Raw genomic sequence first — 18,174 nt, forward strand, 5'->3', positions numbered from 1 at the left:
GCCGGTGCTAAGCACCGGAAAGCACCGGCACAAATTAAGCACTGCACCGCCTGAATGGCTTCAGCTCTCTCCTTCTCTGTTTGCGAGGCAGTCCTTTTTTTAGTGGCATTTCTACGAGACTTCCTCCCAGAGCGCCTCCCCAGTTCCGTCGTTTTTTTCAGCTCCGGTCCAGCTCTGTAGGACTCAAGCCATTCCCAGGCTTCCTTCGGACTGCCACAGAAGTGAGTAGTACCCTTCAAAATGATCCGCAATCGGGCTGGAAACATCAGAGAGTATTGAAGGCCCTCCTCTATCAGTGATTTCCTGACCTCCAAGAACGAGGCTTGCTTTCTCTGCACCTTCAGTGTATAGTCCGGGAAGAGGGAGACTTTACTATTATTAACAGTGTAGGGGCCATCTATGTGTGCCTTCTGCAGAAGAGTATCTCTGTTCCGGAAATGAAGCAACCGGGACACTACTGGCCGCGGAGGACACCCGGCGCCAGAGGCCTGGTCGGGACTCTGTGGGCCCTTTTGAAAGTGTAGAAGGTTGACAGGGCATCAGGTGCCACCACGCTTCTCAGCCATTGCTCCAAGTAAGACACCATGTCATTGCCCTCAACTCCCTCTGGCAGCCCCAGAACTCGAATGTTGTTCCGCCTGTTGCACCCTGCGGTGTCTTCGGCCCACAGTTCCAGCACGCTAACCCTGTTTGTGAGGGCCCCATCTGTTGCTCCAGGGCCTTATGTGCAGGGACTATTACCGCTATGCCCAATACGTCTCTTTCAGAGAGCTTCTTGTGTTCTTTTCGTAGGAGGCCGAGCCCCACCACCACCGTGCTGATGTCCTGATGGAGGGTGGCTTTCGTGTCCGCTATGTCCTACAGTATCTTGTTCAGTTGCAGCTGCAGTGGATCTTCCGCAGTAGTCGGCAACTGCTCCAGGGCACTATCCTCCGGGTCGTGCAGGACCCGACTTGTCTACCTCAGGGTTTTCCCATGGCGCCGGAGAGATCCCCCAGCCCAGGGATCCCACCAAGGTGGGGAAGGGCCACTCAGCCGCTATCTCTGAAGTTCCACTGGTCGCTCCAAAGATGAGAACTATGGTACCACAGGGGGTCACAGCCCCACAACTTCCACAGCAGCTTCCCCAATGGTGTGCTCACACAAGGGCCAGGCTCCCAGCACAGGCCTCAGGACTCCACAGGGCCAGTAATAAATGCCAATGAGGCCTCCAGGCAGCCCTCCGTCTAAGGTGGGGGGGTCCCCCCAGCCTGCACAGCAGACTTTCTGAAATGACCAACAAAGCGGAGGTAAGATTAAGTGATATTTCCTGTTTATTTCAGGAACAGCAATAAAGTAGGTCCATACATAAAGCCTGGGTCTTAACTGTCACCACTGGAATCCCGACCACAGCAGTGTTCTTGATTCCAGGGATGACAGCACAACACCACACATTTCCCTTCATAAAAATAACAAAACGAAAACATTCAAAAATACAATGCAAATAATACAAATATTAAAGGACTAACGGCCTGATTCATGAAGCTAAATTGCGCTCGCAATAGCTGCGAAAATGCTATCGCGGCGCAATTCCCATAATCGGAATTCAGCAGGAAAATTGCGAAATCGCAAACACAGATTTGCGAAATCGCAAAAATATTCGCAGAATCCTGGCAGTAGACCATTAGCGAATCGGAAATAGCGAGAAATCGCGGATTCTGCGAAAATAATTGCGAAATCGCAAATTCCTCGCAATCGGGATTCATGAAAAATCGCAATTAGCGAAAAACCCCTAAATCGCTTTTTGCGAGGCGCAAATTAAGGACAACCCAAAGCAGGTGGTAACCATCAAACCCATAGAAATTTTTTTTTTGAAAAACCGTTGGCCTATCAGCAACTGGTGCTGGCCTGCCCAAACACACTTAAGGAGAAGCAGCATCAGCATAAGGAGCGTCACAATGCCAGGAATGTACATGGTGGTCAGGCGGCGAAGGCTACAGCGAGCAGCACGGAGGAGACGCAGAATCCACGCCAGGATCTTCCGCCAGCGGGTCACCCTGCTGGGCCAAACCAGAAAGCAATTTTACTCAAAGTACCGCCTGAATGGGGCAATGATCATCAAGCTAATTCAGGACCTTGACCCCCTGATGCAGCACCCAACAAGGCGGACCAATGCCGTGCCAACACATGTCCAGGTATTGTGTAGCCTGCACCTCCTGGCCTCCGGGAGCTTCCACGGGATAGTTGTGGCTGCTGGGGGGATATCCCAGCCCACCATGTCCCGCTGCCTAGGGAGTTTCCTTGACGCAATGCTGACCCACCACATCAAATTTCCAACAAGCCAACAGGAATTGGATGAGACCAAGCTACAATTCTACAATGTTGCGCATTTCCCACACGTGATAGGATGCATTGACTGTACCCACATCCACATCTGCCCACCAGCTGCAACGGAGTACATGTGCCGCAATCGCAAGTCCTACCACTCCCTCAACATCCAGATGGTCTGCAATGCAAAGACATACATCACGGACATAGTGGCACAGTACCCGGGGAGTACACATGACTCATTCATATTCCGGCACAGCGGCCTCCACACACGACTGGCCAGGGGAGACTTTGGTGAAGGACACCTACTTAGTAAGTACACTTTGCCCACAATGTCACAGTGCGATTAAGTAGCTGCGCTGCACAGGCACTCACCCTCTGCTCCTCTCATTCAGGTGACAGTGGCTACGCCCTGCATGAATACCTCCTCACCCCATACCTCAACCCTGCTACACCACAGCAACGGCGTTACAACGTATCACACATACGCACAAGGAATTGCATTGAGAGAACTTTTGGGCTACTGAAGAGCAGATTCCGCATTCTTCACAAGACAGGTGGGGCCATGTACTACAGTCCTGAAGTGTGCTGCCGCATTGTGGCTATGTGTGCTATCCTACACTACATTGCTACCAAGCGCCGGATACCTGTCGACATCTCTGGCAGTGAATCGGAAGGGGACGACCAGCCACCTGCACATGCGCGCCATGCACGCGGGGAGAACCCAGCTGAAGGCCACAGACGCCGCAACCACATCACAATGAACAGTTTCTAGTGCACCCTCTCCCCTCACCCAACAAATCACAATTGCATGCAAAATTAAATAATGACACAACGCCAATGTGTAATGGTTAATTAAATATTATTGTTTGAATCACAATAATGGTTCCAGTTGCCATCCTTTCATTGCAAACAGTATTTCAGCATACTGCTGCGTCCAATACACAGGGCAGGCTTATGTTCAGCCTGTGTCTGCACAAGTCCAATTCAGTCAGTTGCGCCTCCGGCGCGAAGCACCCGTGCGCCTCTCTGGCTCATCCTCAGCCGCCGCACATGTCCCTGCAGTGGGCCTGGTGCTGCGTCGCAACGCCCCTACGTGTGAGGCAGAGTGGCTGCTCACACTTGATGTGCCCTCACTGGCATCGTCACCCCCGACAGTGGCAGGTAGAGCAGGGTGAAGTGCCATGACGGCAGTGGTGAGGTGCTCAAGTACCCTGGCCACATCCTCGCAGCATTGTATGAGCTGCTGCTGCTGTGCCAGGGACCGGCGCGATAGCTGCGAGGTGGCATTGCCTATGACATAATTTGACCTGGTGTAAGCCGTCAGCCGGGTCAGCAGCTGACGGTGGCGGCGGCGGGCCGTGTTGCGCTGTGAAATCACAGCAGCCGTGTTGGCCTCCATGGCTGCAATCATGCGGGCCATCCCCTCCCCCACACCTACCATGGCTGCCGTCATGCGGTCCATCTGGTCCCCCACACCTGCCACATTGCGGCCAATGTTGTACAGCTGTAACTGTATGGCCCCTTGCCGGCGTGCCTGCAGCTGGTGAATCTGGAGCATTTGACGTCCAACACTCATGCTCAGCAGCCGCTGTCCATTCCCCCTCCTGGTGCTGGGAGCATTGGTCTGCAGGCGAGCCCTGCCACGCCTGCTCTGCTGGCCTGCCACAGTGGGTGGCCGCTGTGTCGCCCCTGACGCGGTGCCTGATGTGGTTGCGCCAGCTGATGGTGGTGTGAAGCTAGGCATTGCTGGTGCGGCAGTGGCTGGAGGCACGGTGGTAGTGTGCCGGGCTGCAGGAGTTGGTGCTGGACAGTGGCTGCAGGCACGGTGGTAGTGTGCCGGGCTGCAGGAGTTGGTGCTGCGGCAGTGGGTGCAGGCACGGTGGTAGTGTGCCGGGCTGCAGGAGTTGGTGCTGCGGCAGTGGGTGCAGGCACGGTGGTAGTGTGCCGGGCTGCAGGAGTTGGTGCTGCGGCAGCGGGTGGTGGCACAGTGGTAGTGTGCCGGGCTGCAGGAGTTGGTGCTGCGGCAGACGCTGGAGGCTGAGTTGGTAACGGCGCCTCCTCGTCATCCTGTGCTTGCTCATCTATGATCAGCATCTCGCTGTCGCTGCTGTCTGTGCCACCTGTGAGGGGAAGTGGACGTACATTAGTTGCATCTATCTGTCACACGTGCAGTTGCTACATGCATGCTGGGTGACATTCCCTGACTGGCTATGGCATTGCGTATTTTTGGACCTGTCTGGCTGCATTGGGGTACTTGTACATTGTGGCCACACTACATGTCCCACAATTCTTTAGGGCATTACCTAATGTGCACCGATGGCATGACTTTGGGACATTATAGGAGGCTATAGGGTCATGGGCATTCATAGGGGACAGGGTCGCAGTCGCATGCCACTTACCTTGGCTCTCTTGGGTGGGGCGGGATGAGTCCAAGCGGGTGACTCCGATGCACGCCTCAGCCTCCAGCGTGTCTTCTACTCGATCCTCCATGGGGGTCTTTGGAGGGACTGTAGGTCCTCCTCCTCCAGTGGCCAGGGACTCTCCAAGCCTCTCGGCTACCTTCTCCTTGGCACGACCTCGGAGGTCGTACCACCGTTTTTTAAGTTCATCGAGTGACCTGTCGGCCACACCCACAGAGTTCACAGCGGCCGCTATCCCCACCCGGATCCTGCGCTTCTCCTGCTCGGGCACCCTCCGTGACTCCCTCCCAAACAGTTTGGAGTGGTTCTCCACCACCCCTTCAATTAAGTGCTCCAACTCCTGCTCGGAGAACTTTAGCTTTCTCTTGCACCCGGTGGTGTTGCTGGGACCAGGTACTGCCTCCTCAGACATAGCTGCAGTGTAGTTGGAAATGGTAATCCAAGGTGAATTGCAGGAGCTGTCTCTGTGGCTGCCTCGAGGTCTGCCTCACTGTGGTGAATGGGGGTGGGAACTGGCTACCTACTGGTTGTGATGTCATCACTGTGCTCGAAATGCGACTTCCCGTTTTCCCGATCTCGCGATTTTGCGATCTCGCTTTTTGCGATCTCGCAATTAGCGTTATCGCTATTTGCGATATGGCAAATCCGACACGGATGTTGCCGGAAATAGCGATTTTTCTGCGATTTTCGATAATCGCAAACGGTTTTTGCGGCCGCTTGCGATTTGCTTTTTTTTTCTCGCTAATCATCATGAATACCGTTCTGCGATTTCTCAATTGCGATTCGCAGTTAATCGCTAATTGAGAATCGCAGATTCCGGTTTTCATGAATCAGGCTGTATACGTTAAAACAAGAAAACATCATGTCAAAAAGAACAATGCAAGAAATACAGAAAACACTCCTTAAAATGCATAAAAACAATTTACGTGTCAAACATTGTAATCTTTAAACCACACAGGATCATGACTTTTCCTCTGTGCACGTTGGTTATGTGAATCATCAAGATTGTCATCAGATGGAATGGTCAATTTTCTCCAATTACCAGCACCATTACCAGACTTGGAATTTGACGTGACACAAGAATCATTAACATTATCCTTTGGCCACAACCACCTGGGAATCATAATTACCTTCGACAAACTCCACACATTGCCATCAGACAGCTCTACAACCTGTTTACACACACGTATCACTTTTAAAGGTCCAGAATACCGAGACTCTCCAGATTTAACCAATCTACCTTTTTTAACTAGAACCCAATCATTAGCTCTTACTTGACTAGAGATATCCTTTTTCCGATCATCCTTTTGATCATCATTGATACAGTCCTTACGAGTACCCACACTTCTCATCCATGCTTGACTCAAATTGGAATCACTCTTCCTTCCTCATCTTTTCAAAAGGAGAAAGGTCCCCCATGCTTCCTGGAGTGTTCCTATAACACCACAGAACTTCACTTATGGTTTGTTTGCAATCTTTCCCATTTAGTAATGCTAATTGGAGTCCCTCTTTAAACACTTTTACCCACCTCTCAACAATACCGTTGCTCTGGGGATAATAGACAGACACCTGTTTATGCCTAATACCATGACGTTCCATAAAATCTTTCATCTCAAGAGACACAAATTGCACCCCATTATCCGTGGTAATTGATTCAGGAAAGCTCTCTCTTTCAAAAATATCATTTAAGAACTTTATTACCACACTAGAGGTCACACTTGAAAAAAATTTCACCTCTGGCCACTGCGATAATTGATCTATCAAAATGATGGCGAACACAGAATTCTTATTGTATGACAAAGGCCCAGCAATATCCAATGACACACTCTCCCAAACACGAGAAGGTCTAGATATGGCCAACCTATCATAAGAAATATGCTTTTGAGATTTGTCACTCAAGCAACATTCCATACACTCTCTGACCTTACTTCTATAGCCTTATCCATAGCTGGCCACCAGAATTCACTTCTTACCCTTCTCTTCATGCATGTCGTTCTGGGAAGTCCTTAATGAGCCATATCTAAAATACACTCTTGTAACTCACCAGGAACCACTAATTGTAATCCCCTAAACAACACACCATCTTTAAGTGACAACTCATGAGCAATTTGAAAGAATGGAAGTACTTTTTCCGACAAGGTAGCTTTGCGAGGCCAATGCGTCTTGACATATGTCGTAACATCCCTCAAAATGCTGTCATTTTCACATGTTGATCTCCAAACAACCTCTTGGATATCTCACAGATGGAGACAGCATTTTCTAAATCATTATCTTCCTCAACTAAATTATCATCAGGTGCAGGTAACCTTGACAAGCAATCAGCTAACACATTCCTTACACCTGGAATATATTCCACCTTAAAATGGAAATCTTGCAACTTATATTGCCATCTAGCAATCCTTGAAGTTGCTTTCCCGCATCCTTTTGTAGTGAATAAATCAACTAAGGGTCGATGATCAGATCTAACCTTAAAAACAGTCCCATAAACATATTTGCGAAAATATTCAATTCCCCACCAACAAGCGAGGGTTTCTTTTTCTAAAGTGGAATATTTACACTCTGCACCCCTCAGAGGTCTGGATGCAAACCGAATAGTGACCATTAGACCTTTCTGACACTGCATTAAAACCACCCCAATACCCACATTACTTGCATCAGTGATGATAATGGAGTTATATGCAGTGTTAAACGTTGCTAATGCAGGAGCAGATGCAATACTTTCCTTCAAATCCTTAAATTCCCTAATACAGTTTTCATCCCAAAGAAATTATACATTCGTTTTCATTAAAAATCTCATATTCAACGTTTTATCAGAAAATAAAGGGATAAACTTTGCATAATATTCGGCAAGTCCCAAGAAAGATCTGAGTTGATCTTTATTTTCAGGATCAGGAGCTAACTCAATGGCTCTGATCAAATTTAGCTTAGGAGAAATACCTTTTTTACTTATAGAATGTCCCAAGTAATCCACAGATGACACACCAAACTTACATTTTTCTTTGGTAAGCGTAAGCCCATTATCTTGGATGCTCAGATGGGTTCGATGCAAAAAGTAATATATCGTCCTGAAAGTACAGAACGGTATCTAAACCTTTAAACAAATTATGCATCACCCTCTGAAAGACAGAAGATGCCGATATCAGACCAAACGGCATTCTTTTGTATCTGAATGCACCTTCTGAAGTGATGAAAGATTTAAGATGTTTGCTATCTTCATGCAATGCAATCTGGTGATATGCATTAGACCAATCTAATGTAGAAAATATAGATGCCCCCTTTAGTTTTGTGAACATTTTATTAATATTAGGCAAAGGATGCCTGTCAACCCACACACTGCTGTTAAGATCCCTCAAATCAACACATAATCTCACCTTGCCATTGGGTTTATGCGCGACAACAACAGGAGATAACCACTCCGAAGCTTCTATTTCCTCTATAACATCCAACTCTCACAATCTTTGGAGTTCTTCTTTAACTGCTTTTCTTGAATGTAATGGGACATTTCTAACTCTATGAACTTTGGGTATAGCATTCTCTTTGAGAATGATCTTGTGTACAAAATTCTTTAATAAACCTAATTTTGAAGCAGAGAAAACACTAGGGGCCAGATGTAGGTAAGTAACATTTACCGATACTTAATTACCGAAAATTACCGAATTTTACCGATTCGGTAATTAAGAATCGGTAAATGTGAGGGGTGGGTATGTAGGGAATCCAGATGTTCCCTTTTACCGAATCGGTAAAATTCGATATTTACCGATTCGGTAAATACCGAATCGGTAAAGCCTATTGATTCCTATGGGCTTCAAAGCCCATAGGAATCAATAGGCTTTACCGATTCGGTAATTACCGAATCGGTAAATACCGAATTTCACAAGGGTGCAGGGGGTGTCACTTTGACACCCCCTGGCACCCCCTAAACAGGATTGGGTGCCATGTGGCAGGCATACAAGCCCTAGGGGCAGGTCTGCCTGCCACATGGCATAGGCGTGCATGCACACATGTGCATGCACACCGGAATCGGTATTTTACCATGAAGTTGGATTTCATGGTAAAATACCGATTCGTTTAGGCCTTTGGGACTCAAAAGAGTCCCACCTACATATGGAATTTACAGAATCTGTAAAATTACCGATTCGGTATTTTACCGAATCGGTAATTTTACCGATTCTGTAAATGTAGATTTACCTACATGTGGCCTTGGATTTAGGCCCCAAATACCGATTGGCCATTTACCGGTCGGTAACGGCCGAAATCGGCCGTTACCGGTCGGTAAATGGCCTGAAACGGCCACCTACATCGGGCCCTTGGAAATCTCTTTTCCCATTCAGAACCAGGATCAGATTCAATATTTAAAACTAAATCTGAATATCCAAGTACCTGCTCAAGGTGATTTGGGTCCAACGTTATCATTAGATCTCTCTGTTGTGGCCAGCCCAAAAGACAAGACCCATCCCTAGCTACATAAACCTTGGATGTAATAGTTTTGTCCTTAAAACTAATGGTGGTGGTGTAAAATCCCAGGACATCTATGGGTTTCCTACCATACCCAACTAATCTTATATCAGGGGGAGATAAACTCAAATTTGGAAATTCTTTCACCCATTCCTCACCAATGAGTGTGTGTCTTGCACCAGAATCTGCCATAACATTTACCTCCTTCCCACCAATTACGACCGTACAATAAGGAGCATCTTTAGCACATGAATTAACGTCAAAAACTGCGAAAAGAAACTCTTCATCAAAACGATCATCATCAATTTCATTAACACGTTCACCACATTCCCCTTTCCGATCAAAACCCTTAATTTTAAATTTGTTTGTATTCCTACACATCTTTGTAAAGTGACCCTTCAGCTTACAATATCTACAAACTTGCCCTATGGCAGGACACTTTCTGTCATTTGCTAAATGGCCCGGAATACCACACTTAAAGCATATGTAATTTTTTTTTACTGAAATGTTTGGTCCCTGCCTTTTCCTTTATTGGAAGTATTCTCCTCAAAGTTGGTCTTCCTGACAGCGTTGACTTCAGAAATGTTTTGCTCAAAAAATTCCTTTATACCAAGCTTCATATCTTCAAAAAGATGAGCAATGTCTAAAGCCTTGTCCAAAGTTAGATCCTCCGTGTCCAACAATTTTCCTTGAAGCTTGACATCAGCAACTTTGTGTACCATTTGATCACGTAACATCTGGTCGTGAAATGTTGAATAGTTACACTTGGACGCCAAAATTCTTAAGTCATTCATAAAGGAGTCAATAGATTCATTAGGCAATTGACCTCTACTAAGGAACTTGTGACGAGACACCACTTCATTGATTTTCTTTATGTATTGTTTATCTAATTGTTTAATGGCCTCATCAAAAACATCTACACTCTCTTCAGATGACGATACACTATTTACACTAGGAGGTAGATGGCTTAAAACATGTCTTCCCTCTGCACCTAGACAATTCTTCAAAATCGCCAATTTGCGTTTGTCAGTGTAGTCCTCACCACCAATTGCCTCATTATAGGCTTGAAAACCTTCCTTCCATCTTTTCCATTCGAGTATGGGTTCACCAGGAGATGGCAAGAATGGTGCTGGAGCAGAAAAGCTTTCCATAGAAAATAATAAATATATTCTTGAATGACTGTAATACTATCGGGGTCGAGTTTATTTCAGTATATATTGTTGAATGACTGCAAACGCTATTTGTTTTCAATTTATTGCAGTAAATAACATAAAGCTCTGCCACTTTTATTCATTAGAAAAACAGCCAGTTTTAACAGATTGCCATATTTGTTACCGATGTATCCACAATGAAGTTGAGGAAAATTGTACATCCAGGAACACCAACGCTAATGAATCAGCTGTTCGTTCTTATTCCTTGTCCCAAAATATGGCCGCCGTACGTGCAACACGTACGTGATGCGCCCTGACGTCACGCAAAGCAATAATCCAGTTGTACAATTCTGGTCATTACCTCAGGTCTCATTTCTTGGTGCCTGCGATCTACAACCAACAAACTACTGTGCAGATCTATACCTCAAGAACACATGGATGGTACCTCAGGTGCTACTACACAACATGCTGTGGCAACATTGCACTTCCCAAGAAAAGAGAGCAAAGGATCCCAGTACAGAATTGATGTCTCAAAACGTTTTGATTATGGTACCCTCAAAATTGAAAACCTCTGAAATGTAAATGTTACTGAACAAACCCACAGCAGAGCATGTTAGTTTCTGGCCAGGTGTGAACAGGCAAGTGCACCAGCAGTGGCCCTGCGTTAGACAAGACAGCCTTGGTTTGTTGAAATTCATTTCAGTGGGCTTTAGCACTCTGTGCTCTTTACTATTGCTAATCAGTGCCAAAGTGCTTGTGCTCACTCCTTAAATCATGGTAGAATGGCCGTGCACCTAATTGGCACATTTGATATACGTCTGTAGTAAAGTGGTACTAGGTGCAGCCAGGGCTTGTAAATTAAATGCCGCTAGTGGGCCTGCAGCACTTATTGTACCACCTGCTTATGTAGACGTTTACAGCATGTCTCAGCCCTACATTTGCCATCTCTGTGCAGTTTGGAACTGCCAATTCACCTTGGTAAAGCACCCTTTTCCCAGTCCCAAATCTCCCTTTTTAATACATATATGTCATCTTTAGAGTAGGCCCAAAACAGCTCACGGGACAGGGTGCATTGTGATGGAAAGGTAGGACATGTGTTTTTACATTTTATTTGTCCTGTTAGTGAAACTCTCACAAACTGTTTTTTTCACTACTATGAGATCTTCCTCTCTCATAGGATTCAATTGGGTTACCTTATTACATTTAATAAGTGATAATATTTGATTGGGACTAGATAGAAATGTCATGATTAGTCTCAAAATAATTGTAATTTGAAATCCTCTTTAATGCTAAAGGTGGATTTTTGGGCACAAATTCTGAAAACACCACTTTTAGAAACTTTGCATTCCCTTGCCCGAACCATTTGGTACCTGTAGCCTGTTTCCTGGGCCACTTGACTAGGAATAGCTAGCAGTTTGCTTTTGTGTATTCCTCCCAGATAGTAGTAAGACAAAGGGGAACTAGGACTTGGCAAGATGAGCGGGCGGAGCTGTTCCCGGCCCAATCACATTTCAAGAGGCTGCCTCCAGCACATTCACAAGGGTACTTGACACTAGCCTTTTGTCACCCTAGACTACTTGGAGCTTGGGCAGAGGAAGGACAGAACTTTCCAGAACCAGATGTGGGGGTAGCCTAGAAGCTTAACCCACTTCAAAGGCTGGCACCCGGTATGAATATTAGACTCTCAGACCAACTCTTTAGTACCCTCCTGAACCTGCAGAGGACCCCACAGGACACCCTGCTGATTAAGGCCCACTTTGTAACTCAGAGGATTGCCCTGCTTAAAGCTTGCCTTGCTGCTTGATCCCAGGTCTACCAGAGTGACTCCAATGGCTAGTTGGCTTACCTCCAGTGTGAGCTACAGGGACATAACTAGTTCGAGAGACCTTGAACCCTGCACGTGGCCCTTGCCTGGAGTGAGTTGGCGTTAGGCAGTGAAAAGTGCACCAGCGCATGGAAAGGATAGGAATGCGTGCCGTATGATGTTAATATGGCACATTCCTGCTCTTTCAGACAGCGCAGCAAGGTGGCTTGCTGCGTTGCACTGCTTGAACTATGATAAACATGTCCCACAGCACCAAGACCGCCCTCCTCGACGCCACAAAAACATCCGCGTGCTACTCGACCAGGGCCACACCGCAGCCCTCATCCTGCTAGACCTCTCCGCAGCTTTCAACACCGTCTCCCTCCGCACTCTTGCAGCCAGACTTCATGACGCGAGCATACGGGGAACTGCCCTCGACTGGATCCGCTCCTTTCTCGCCGGCAGAACACAAAGGATCAGACTCCCACCCTTTCTCTCACAGAGATCAACTGCGGAGTACTTCAAGGGTCATCCCTCAGCCCCCTGCTCTTCAAACACTACACCCCCGCCCCTTGCAGCTATCGTCAGACAGCATGGTCTCAGCATAGTATCCTACGCCGACGACACCCAGCTCTTCCTCTCCCTCACGAAGAACCCGGAACACAAGAGACTCCGCTTCCAGGAAGGGATGAAAGACGTCGCAGCCTGGATGAGCAACGGCTGCCTAAAGTTCATCTCAGAGATGACAGGCCCTCTTCCTTGGACCCTCCCCCACCACCTGGGACAACACCTGGTGGCCCTCTGCCCCCTGGAACCCACCCACCCAGACGGACCAGGCCTGGAACCTCTGCATCGTCCTAGACTCCTCCCTCATCATGAACCGCCAGATCGCTGCCATAGCCTCCACCAGTTTCAACTCCATTTGCATTCTCCTCCAAACCGTCAGGTGGATCCCCCATTCTCCCCCCCCCCCCACCCCCCCACCCCCCTTTCCCGGGACTTAGAAAGACAGTCACCCACGCGCTCATAACTAGCAGACTGACTACGGAAACACCCTCTACGCTGGAATCTACAAATCCCTGCTACACAAACTCCAGACCATCCATAATACCGCAGCCAGACTCTTCCTCGGCACCCCACGACATGAGCACATGACCCAATGCATGCAAGACCTCCATTGGCTTCCCATTGAGAAGAGTGTAACCTTCATGCTACTCACCCGCGCTTACAAATCCCTCCACAACATTGGACTCAAATACCTCAACAAAAGGATCTCTTTCCACTTACCCAAAAGAAATCTCCGCTCCGTCGACGTTGCCCGTGCATCCTCAGAACCAGAGCAGGGGGAAGGGCCTTCTCCTATGTGGCAGCCATGGCCTGGAACGAGCTCCCGGTCAACATCAGATGCTCACCTACCCTGCTTACCTTCAAAAAGGGCCTCAAGACTTGACTTTTTGACTAACCATGTGCTGCAACCCAGCCCCCCCGCCTTCCCACCAGCACCAAGAGACCTTCACAGGTGAGTAGCGCGCTTTAAAAGCCCCCGATTGATTGATTATTTAAATAACTGACGAATAATAGGCTGTGTTGAGTAAATATAAATCACAGGCTAATTTGACACAATATGTATTAAAAATAAAAGGATACATTGTGAAGGTGAAAAACCATAGGAAACTATATGCTAACATCACTGGCTTTCTCAGACTTAACATAGCTAGTCAATGGAACGGTCGAAGTGCATTAATTAAAAGGAATGGATACTGTGATCCTGAGTGCAGTTGTGACGGGGTCAGTGAGCGTGGAGGCGGAATCATAGCTGTGGCTAAAAGGAACAACATTTTCAGTGACTTTTTTATGGATCTTTTACTATCAGGTAACTGCATATAAAATAATTCACACCTTAAATTAAAATTAAATGTAAGTTAAACTAATCAGTGGGAAATACTCTATTTTATATTTTAAAATCTGTTGATTATGGTGATCACTGCAGATGTATGTGTGGGCAACCAGAGGTACAATAAATGAAATCTTGTTTGGCTAGCAGGGCATTGTGACTTGTGTATTTTTGTGCTAATAGGTCGCTGCCCCTCATAGAGAGCACTGTGAATGTATAAGTCACTATTTTAAATGTGCATTACGCACAGTATAAAATTGGCTTTCACAAAATGCAGAAATAAATTTAGGTTAAAGACAAAAAAGTGATTTCTAAGTGTACATTTTAGTAATATGCAGATTGAATCTAGTCCATCAGTATTACAATTGTCCATTAAAAGCACGAACGTCACAGCTCAGCTTGGAACAAGTAACAATACCTCCTAAAAAGAAGAAATCTTTCACTTCGGGCAGCTTAAAGTGAACTCTATCAATTAACACCTATACCAGCATTCAAGGAGTTGCCCACATTTACATTTCTTTGAAGCAGCCTGCCACCCTAGCTGCTCCTCCCTCGGGATCACTGCACAGGAGACCACCCTCCCTTCTGCTTCAGCTGAGCCATCTCAACCGTTGGAGTTAACATTCGTCCTTTAGCACAAAAGTTACAATTACGGACAAATGCCGCCCATGGAAACTTCCTTCACGGACAATGGGCATAAAGCAAATTCACAGATAGTCCATGAAAATTACGACTGGTTGGTCACCCTAGGGTAAGAGTGTGGCACCAGTGCCAGCAGTGCTAAAGCTGGCCCCGGTGGTAGGACGTTGTTGTTTTACTGGAACATGTTCACCTATTTCATTGCTGACAACACACATATCCACCAAATGATATACAAACTATGTGTTGACATAGGCAGGCTGTTTAAGGCTGTAGTGTGAATAATCTAGTTGGTTTCCAGACTACTGTTTGTAGTTATATGGAAAGCAGTAATCTGTGTTTTCTAGGTTTTTATGGCACGGTACCACTTAACGTTTTTCACATACTGAGGCTAGTGCTCATTAAGTGGTGTAGTTGTGTAGGCTACACCTTTCTGCTTGCAAATGTGTGCTATTATTAACAAGCACTGGCATAGCCAATAGGTCTCGCCTTTGGGACATTATACATTTTTAGTGATGCAACAATTGATGTTGAGTGTCGAGTAAACGCTATAAACAATTTAAATTTTTTGTTAACATTTCTCAAACTGCAGGCCTGCTTCATCAATGGAACTTTTTGCATTGTACATTTCACATTTAACACCTTGGCTGCTAGAGATATTTTCCTCCTGTGCTGCATTCCCAGATTTTCCATTGTTCATGACGAGCTCAGCTCGTCATGAGCACAGCTCAACCGTGCCTCATGACGAGCTGAGCTCGTCATGAGCATCGAAGGGGTTAACATGCCGTTCCCTGGGAAGCAGCGAGGGGTTGGAAAGGGTTAAAAGGGTGGAGAGAAGTAACATCTGTGCACCTGTGGCCGGGAGCCCCAGGTTCCAATGTTGTCCTCGGCTTAACATTCTGTGATTCTGCGCTCTTCCCTTAATCTCCAAGTGCCTACGAGAAAATGAATATGTCCTTGTGTAACGTCACTGGAGCTCATTCAAAGCACTCCAATACCTTTGTGTCGCGTTAATGCTATATACAATTTTAAAAAATCCTCAAACTGCAGGCCCGCTTCATCAATGGAACTTTTTGCATTGTACATTTAACATGCCTTTCCCTGGGATGCAGTGAGGGGTTGGAAAGTGTTAAAAGGGTGGAGAGAAGGAACATCTGTGCACCCTCCCGTGGCCGGGAGCCCCAGGTTCCAATGTTGTCCTAGGCTTAACATCCTGTGATTCTGCGCACTTCCCTTAGTCATTTTCTCATAGGCACTTGGAGATTATGTCCTTGTGTAACGTCACTGGAGCTCATTTAAAATTCTCCAATACCTTTGTGTCGAGTTAATGCTATATACAATTAAAAACAAGCAGAAGCCTACGCAGTGAGAGTCCATGAGCACCATCTAGCGAGCAACTAGAGTGGCTGACTGCTTGCTGCAGGGACGGGCCAGAGCTGGAGCAGAAGTTCAATGAAGCGGGTCTGCCTACGAAAAGATGCCGTCCCAGCTCACATCTAAAGAAACGAAACCAGGAGCGTTGACGCGCGCTGCTGAATGTAAACAAGCGCACACGTGAAAGACAAGCAGTTGAGAAGGGAACAGGCAGCAGCTGTTTTCAAGCACACTGGTGCTTGTGGCGGCATCCGCCTTGAGGGAGCGAGCAGCGGCCAATTAGCATGCGCGCTGCTGCTCGCTCCCGCAAGGTGGATGCCGCCACAAGCCAGAGTGTGTGCTTGAAAATGAGCAGAGCGACTGCTAAAGACCCTCCTATGTAGCGCATGCACGATGAATTGGCGAGACCTAAAAAGGGTTTGGTACTCAAACTCACTGATTGTAAAGAAAAAGATCTTTAGACGTTCACCAGAGGATCACATTGAGCAAAAGCCAACAGTGCTTTTATAGATGAACCTCTACATGAATCTTTGTTGCTACAGAATGCTTGAGAACCTCCTCCCTGCAAGCCAGTTTTAAGGGTTATGTTACATCCTCGTAATCTAGAGCGTAGGAGGGGCAGGCTCCATGGGGAAGGTAATATGCATCCTCTTGCTTTCCTATAAAGGCTCTCACTTTGAAGTCACTAAGCTCCCTCGGAAGACAGAACCTGCCATTTGACCTTTGTGTTTAAATGCACAGCAAATGTGACAAGATAAGAACAAGATTTAAAGGCCGTTTACAGAAGGGGAGATCTCGTAAGGATACAGTAAACAAGGTTCGAGCAAGGGAAGAGACAAACTAGAGCTGGACAGCTTAAAACAAATAGAGCTAATAAATAGAAAGCAATGAAATGTGAGTTGCAAACCATAAAGCCAAAGGTAAGCAATGGGCAGAATTAACTCCCAGGGAAGCTTTTTGAATGTCCCCAAGATGTCTGGTAGGCTTCGACCTAAAAAGGACATTAGGGGGTCTGCTGGCTGCTATCTGAGGTTCTGTGTTATCACGGTTTGCATTTTATGAGTTCTGTACATTTGTCTGGGTTTTTAATATTGTCTCAAACTGGATTTTCAGCTTATCCAACATATTACTATCTTACTGTATATGGTACTTGATATTTGTCAGGCGCCTTTATTTCATAATATTTTTATGTTAATGGGTAAGGAATGGATTGGTCTCCTTGGTGAATTGATCTTTTTGAATTTTTTTATGCGATAATCAGGAAGCATAGAGGTGTGGGCACGTAAATCATAGGGGCAGGTGTAATAAATACTTACTTTGTCTTCAGTTTTCAGTTAAAATGAAATAATGGAAGGTGCCTGTTTTTTTGGGTGGGTTATATTCTTATGACCGATGATAATTTTAAGTCTGCCAATCATTGTTCTGTTTCTATCAAGGGCAATTTCCAAGCAGTTTTGTGGAGCAGTTGACGATCCCAAGCATACAATCTGGAGAGAAGCTCTTCGTCTGCATTAGCGACTTTGTGTCTCATGAACCTGGAGCCCTGTCCCTGCAGCAAGGTATGATGCCACCAGAACTTTCAGTAGCTTTTACTTACTAACTCTACATGAATGTAGGTGATCGGATCTTACTAGAGGCCTCAATACTGTGATCGCCAGTTTTTAAGCACTCTCAATTTTGTCGGATATTAAATCCTAAGCATTGTGAGGTAAATTAATTTGCCCACGATCACCTCAGTTGGTCAGAAGGGGAAGTTGTGGTCACATTTCACAGAGGTCTGTTGTGAATGTAGTACCTTTCAAGGTGCTTTACTATTTGTAATATTAAATAAGAGTGTGTCCATTGTAGCAGGCTCAAAATGTACTGAGCAAAGGTAGTCAAGCCGTCTTCAGTCGCCTGTGAACAGTTTTATCGCAGTAAAAAATAGTGTAAGCTTAGCTTAGGCAGGTGAAAAATATATGGAGAGAAGTACTAACTTTTTGAAAGGCCTACTTATCGTGTTCGCTGTTGGTGTAATGTACTCCTGTGTACCCAAGAGGCAGTGTGCAATTCATAGAATTGGAGGAAGTCCAAAGTTCACATTTTTTTTAGGCTTGCCTCCTGTGAATGGATGAGGCAGACTTGGGA

The 18,174-nt window shown here is 46.3% G+C and overlaps 1 protein-coding gene across 1 annotated transcript in view; it reads left to right on the top strand.

Moving 5' to 3' along the window:
* Positions 1-18,174, top strand: part of DNMBP (dynamin binding protein) — a 583,091-nt gene that overhangs the window by 220,415 nt on the left and 344,502 nt on the right. The window contains exon 4 of the mRNA XM_086922586.1: positions 17,484-17,606. Within this exon, the coding sequence (XP_086778712.1) occupies positions 17,484-17,606 (123 nt within the window). The remainder of the gene's footprint in view (positions 1-17,483; positions 17,607-18,174) is intronic.

This window comes from Lissotriton vulgaris, chromosome 5 (genome assembly GCF_964263255.1).
Source record: "Lissotriton vulgaris chromosome 5, aLisVul1.2, whole genome shotgun sequence".
NCBI classification, from domain to species: Eukaryota; Metazoa; Chordata; class Amphibia; order Caudata; family Salamandridae; genus Lissotriton; species Lissotriton vulgaris.